Source organism: Zea mays, chromosome 2 (genome assembly GCF_902167145.1).
Source record: "Zea mays cultivar B73 chromosome 2, Zm-B73-REFERENCE-NAM-5.0, whole genome shotgun sequence".
In the NCBI taxonomy this organism is placed as follows: Eukaryota; Viridiplantae; Streptophyta; class Magnoliopsida; order Poales; family Poaceae; genus Zea; species Zea mays.
In genome coordinates, this window is record NC_050097.1 from 10,032,888 (window position 1) to 10,039,369 (window position 6,482).

At 40.7% G+C, this 6,482-nt stretch overlaps 1 protein-coding gene across 1 annotated transcript; it reads left to right on the forward strand.

The window, feature by feature from the left end:
- The first annotated feature begins 1,872 nt into the window (after positions 1–1,872).
- Positions 1,873–3,288, forward strand: LOC100278091 (uncharacterized). The gene is made up of 2 exons (NM_001151483.2): positions 1,873–2,179; positions 2,567–3,288. Exons 1-2 carry the CDS (start codon positions 1,994–1,996, stop codon positions 3,029–3,031), a joined length of 651 nt encoding a protein of 216 aa, NP_001144955.1. The 5' UTR covers positions 1,873–1,993; the 3' UTR covers positions 3,032–3,288.
- The last annotated feature ends 3,194 nt before the right edge of the window (positions 3,289–6,482 follow it).

Here is a 6,482-nt window from a genome sequence, read left to right on the forward strand (position 1 = left end):
CACAACATGTCCACTGGATTATTTTGTTGTTTATTTATAGCTGAAAGCTTCCTTTTTAATTACCACTAGCAAATTTGGCCAGCCATCCTTAGATGAATGAACTGTAACTACACAATAAATATGAAAATAAATGTCATTCAAGTTGATTGAAAGGTAAGAACTATGGCTACAAAAAAAAGATATTGGAAAGAGTTTCTAGCTTATATCATCCAACTTAGGGCCTGTTTGGAACTGCAAAATTTTTTAAGAATATGGTTTATAGAAACTTGAGTGATTCCAAACATATCAGTTTATGTCTAAGTTTATAGAATCAGTTTATATAAACCGAGGACCTGCTTAGGAGGGCTTCACTTCGAGAATTTCAGCTCCAGTTTTCCAGCTTCATCTAAAATAGCTCCAACAAATTGTTGAAGTGGATTCGAGGAATGTTTGGCTTGCACGTGTGCTCCAGCTTCTGTAATATAATTGATTTGTGTGAGTTTCCTTGATTACCCTTGATGATTAGTGGTTGTCACAAGAGATCTGAAGCGCTACGTTGTGTAACCAGTGGTGTGGCGGTTAATTTTCATACAACTTTTTGAGGAAGTATGAAAACAGTGTTTGCGAAAAAAAAAACTTTGAGGAGCTTCGTGAATTTCATGAAGTTTGCCTCTAGTTTTTATATTTTTCAAACCTAAAGCTCGTGGAGCTAGCCTATTTAGATGGAAGAAGCTGAAATGAACCCAAATTTTTTCAAGTGAAACCCTTTCAAACAGGCCGTATGTAGCAGAAGCAAACACCAATAAGCAATAGCCACTAGATGATATGGAAAGATGTGGTAGCTAGTAGAGGCATAAAGCAGTACCCACTAGATGATACGGTGAGATGTGGTATGGAACTATAGTGGTAATTGTGAGTAGATGGCTTGGCTTGCGGTATGAGATGGAGAATGTTGAATATGTTAAATATGATTTTCTAAAAATATATGAATGTGATAGTTAAGCAAGGGCATCTCATCTCATAAGGTTCTACCACTACCAGTATGCCATGTGCGATTTTGAAAATAAGCCCAAAACCATTTTTGGAAAAATTCAAATGCATGATAGTATACTCGATTAATTATGAATTGATGAAACCAACCATTTCCCAACTACACCAATAAATAGTGCACTCCTTCATGTCTGTATATCTGCATATCTTGCAAGTGTTGAAATTGACATATAATATCTAACCCCGTGTTTATAAGTATGTGAACGGTCATAATTTATCTGTTTAACATGGTAGATATTAATAACTTTTCTCTATAGACTTAATGAAATTTAAGGTAGTTTAACAATAGGTACCTAAAAATGCCTAAGAGCAAGTATAATGATCGGCGGTCAGCTGGATAAATGTTGAATGAGAGATAAGAGGAGAGAGAGAGGAGAAGCGAGTTGTAAACTTATAGCCACCTTAGACACAAGATTAAAAAATCATGAGAGAGAGGTGAGTCATACATTAATAGTGAGCAACTAACAACTATATGAATGAGTTGAAAGTTAGACTACAAAGATTCTTGTAGCTAATAGTTGGCTATATATATTATTAAATTTGCTCTAATGTTTCAGAATGGAGGACGAGAAGTAGCTAAAAAGGTTCAATGAAATGTGGAACGCATGAATTGAAGAAGTGGAACCCATGTTTGAATAAATTCAAATCCATGCTACTAGTATACTCAATTAATTGCCAATTAATGAATAAAATTGCCAACCATTTCCCAACAATGCCAATTAATAACGCACCCCTTGGGTGGAGTATATTCATTGACCTGCCTGTCCCTGGCCTGCGGGGCCCACGTGTCTGCCAGGGCGGCGGCCCGGCGGTATATATACCCACCGCTTCGTTCCTCCACCCGCAGCCGCAGTCCACCAGAGCGCACGCGCAAACAAGAGGAGGAGAGAAGCTGCCATTGCCGACGACCGCCAAGGAAGGGATTCCGGAAGGAGGGGGAACCCACGGGAGGCCCAGCGCTGGGATGTTGGCCGCGGACGTCAGCTCCGTCGCGAGGCTGCTCCGCGGGGAGGCGGTGAAGAAGGGCGGGCCGGAGATCGTGACGATGGATCTTCTCGGCGGTTGTGGCGGCGGCGTGGCAGCGGAGGACGAGGTCGTGGACCTCGATGTCACGGTGCCTGCCGGCTGGGAGCGACGGCTTGACCTCTTGGTGAGTTGATTATGGTTCGTAATATGCGCCGAGGGTTGTGGTGGTCTGTGTTTTATCTGAGGACTTGATTTTAAATACCTGTTCTTATTTTCAATCGCTTTATTGATCGTCACATGCTAGGAATAGGGATATGGAGTGGAGTTTAAATCAAGTTTACATGTTGTTTATTTTTATGTACGTACTCTTGTTTTTTTTATTGATCGCTGATCGTCGATCGCACATGATATTTTGCTTCAATATTAACCCTGCTGAAATATAATCCCTCGCTTCTTTTTGTTTTATTTATCGTCGTGTGACAAATATTCGAGAAGAAAATTAGTAGTTTACAATACGTACGTATTTTGTGTGCAAAGTATACTAAACCTTTTTTTGTTGTTTTTCTCGCAGTCCGGCAAGACGTTCCTGACCCCTCGCCACCAGAGCGTGCAAGGCGGTCACCAAGACCTCAACCTTCCTCCTCCGGCGGCAGGATCCGCGTCGGCGCCAAACACCAACAACTCGTCAGCAGCGGTCTGTACCCTCGACATGGTCCGCTCCGCCCTCGAGCGCGCGACTGCCGGAAGGACCGCCGCGTCGCCTGCAACGTCTTCCACATCGTCCGCGTCCACCTCGTCGTCCTCCTCCGCGGGAAAGCGCAACCGCCGGTCGCCGCTGCCCGCGACTCCCGCGATGCGCGCAGCCGCGTGCCCGTCCTGCCTCACTTACGTGCTCATCGCCGAGGCGGACCCACGGTGCCCGCGTTGCGCGGCCAGGGTTCCACCGCTCCGCGGTAAGGCCGCCGGCGCCGCTACCGTAGGTAGTGGCAAGAAGCCGAGGATTGACCTGAATGCGGCTGCTGATGAGATGGAGTGAACGGAGAAAAAGATTAGAGGAAATTGGAACAGGAAATATAATCAGGAAACGGGTTTCTTTTCGGCAAAACCTTTGTCTGATAGAACCGTCTGATCATAGTATAGGGGGCCTCTATGTTTATATTTATTAAAGTTCGATCATAGATAGAAAAAAACTGGTGGGTTACAGAGTATAGGAGCAGATTTTATTTAGTTTATTCCAGTTTTGTTGGTTATAACGTTGTGCTTATGCTGCTATATTAAAGCATCAATTGCATCAGTTTTATGCGCGTAGGTTTTTTATCTTCTCCACTAATCACATAACTATAGACCATGCACCACATATCCAAGCAACCAAGCTCAACACATGAAAGAAGCCACATTCAATGTAGCGTTCTCGTATATTACTACGTCGCTAGCCGAAGGCTAGAACTTTTTTTTGTTTCTATATAAAATAAGTTGAAGGGGACGAACCATCGAGCGGCCTATAGAAAAAGATTGAGTTTTTCGACTCATATATTTTTTGGTCTTTTGTTTAAGATAAAATGTAATATTATTCTTATTAATTTAATATCTAATATCTAATATGTAAATCATATGTTCACTCTGAAGTTAAATTTATTTTTTATTTTATGGATATTAAATATGATTTTGTTCCATCGACCATTGTAGAGCATTGTACTAATAATTATTAATGGTAATATTTTTTCCATTGCTTTTTGGGTGCCTAGATAAAAAAAGAATCGTAGAATTATTTAACTAAGTGAATTTCCTTTGCTCGGGATGAACTACGAGGCTGTCCTAACTTGTATGGGAGCTAAATTAAGCTATTTAAAGTCTGAATATTATGCTACCTCCATTTTTAAATAGTTAACGTCCGATAGTTTATTTTTTAACCAAAAGTGTCAAATAAAGAAAAACGAAGAGAGTAATAGTTATGTACTTTCTATGGTTTTAGACATGGAAACACAGTATATATCCACTCTGCATATATTCTGACATTACATTTTATTTCCACTTCTCTAACAATCGTTGAGAACTGAGTGAAATGAGTGCATTTTTATGACAAATGACAAATCCACACATCATTTTCACGCACCAAGTCCTAAAGCTTTTACGTGTATTATTTTTGGTTGCACGTGTGTTATGAAAAAAAAAGGTAAACTACTAAGCAGGCACGACTTGAAAATTCTCCGGGCCATCTTTCTTGAGCCAACCAGTCGATTAGGCACGTTTGCTGCGCTAGAACTCCAGTCAAACTAGTGGGAACTGCATCGATCTCTTACGAAAAAATGATGTGACAGGTAATAATCACTAGAAGAAGAAGAAAAAACACTCGGTCGAATTAATCAATGCTTGAAAATGAAAATCTCATCTCTTAAGCATCCCGTCCTCTTATCATTAGACTTTTGGAAACCTCTTGTGGATACCTTATGGCCCTGTTCAGAGTTAATAGTTAGTCAGCGAACAAATTGTTAATTAGATTAATTCATCTAACTATATTAGCTCACTAAATATTAGTTGAAGGTTGTTAGAAACCATAGCTAATAGATTGGTTTGACTTGCTAATTTTTTATAGTGCCCTTGATTTTTTGCTACCATATTTTTCTTTTAAAGTAAATGAATTTCACACTCTAAACGCGACACAAACATGAATTTGTAAAATCCAAAATATAGAATTGTACATGTACTTATTGCCAGATTCTTTTCAAACGATAAATCTTATAAATACAGTGATGAAAAGTAAGAGCATGTGAGTGAGCACTGACTGTTGAGGAGACGACACGAAGTGGTGGCAACGAGAGATTGGCGGGGAGGCGAGGTGGCTACAGGAGGTTGACAATGTGGCACAACGATTGTAGGTGAGCATCCCCGCGACATGCCACAGTCCGGTGTCGTGCCCTCATGGTCCGATGAGGTGGGCCCCGCGGTCCGACGACGTCCGCCTGCAAGACATGACGAGGAAAATGGGTGAAAGGATTGGTGTGAAGGGGATAGGGAAAAGGAAGTCTTTTACAAAGTTTTATGTGAGTTGGACCAACTAATGAATTAATTGTTAGCCGAGAGGTTGACTAACGGCTACGTGAGGTATTAAGTGGGGAGTGGGGGTGTTTGGAATGCAAATTTTAACTAATAACTATTGATTCTTGGGATTTCATATAGGAGTATATTCTAAGAAGCGTTAAGCCATGTAAAACCTAGATACTATGTTACGGTTCTTCAAATACTAGATACACCTAAGAATCTCGTAAATACAACTCAGTGTATCTAAACCTTATAACTTATTCACTAGAATCACTCAAGATGCGGCTCATTTACGTGGGTTGTATGGGTTTAACTATATCTAGACTTAGAGAACGTGGTAGAGGCATTTCTTGGCTAACATATGGGTCATTTATGTGGGGCATGTAGAAACCAATTAAATGATTGGTCTTTTGAGAGGTCTGTAGGGGGTTAAGTGAAAAAAAATCAAGAGACAGACTCTTCACGAAGAGTATGTCGATCTGTACATGACTCCCTATATATATTTTGTCTTGTTTGTATTTATTATCTAGAGTCTCAGAGTTATATCATGCAGACTCTTAGTTGTCTCTTGTATTTGAAAAATCGTTCAAGGGCTTAGGGTTGTACATACCCTAAGGCATGGACGTCTTGGAGGGAAAGGGTGCAATTAAGCCGCTCCTCATAGCAGCACAATGAGCACATTCGCATATAGGATCGGAGTACGGGGCAGGAAAGCAAATGCAGGCAATTTACAATGCAGGCCTTGTGCTATGTCTTCGAGTGTATCTAAGGGGATAAATGTAAAGAAAATTAAGACACTATCTTCACGAAGATATTGTATATTAATTCTATGCTAGAGACAGGAGACTAGTTTAAAGATCAACCTAATTTATTGATTATTTTGATTGGTGCAATATAGTAAGACACAAGTTATAGATACGTCCATTATATTGTATTGAGTTTTAATTATATCTTATACTTGGAGTACCGTACAACAGTGTCAGAAAGTGTACATGCCCTTATACTATGGCCAGTAAAATTTGCGTAAAATAGAGGACATAAAACTGTTGATGACAAGTACTGATTGATAATGTATATAAAGTAAAGTTTAAAATAGAGAGGTAGATTATTAGGGGCCGGCCGGCCGGAGGTGCAATGAAGAAGCGCATTGGCGAGTGCAATTGAAGTAAAGCCACACATCACGCACGCCCATGCATCCATCTGGTTAGTTGCCGCTCTCCCGCAATGAATGCCCCCCATTAATCCATGCCGATTGAGACGCGCATAGGAGTAGTGTACGTACTATATTTGCATCCACGGAGGTTTTCGCTGGTCAATTAATCAATTAATCGCCGCGATAATGACGATTAGGAAGCGACCAGAGGAATTAAATGCGTGGTTAATCAGCTACGGCCGAGGCGCCAGCTGATTGGTCCTTGAACCGTAGTAAGTACTACAATAAAAGCCGT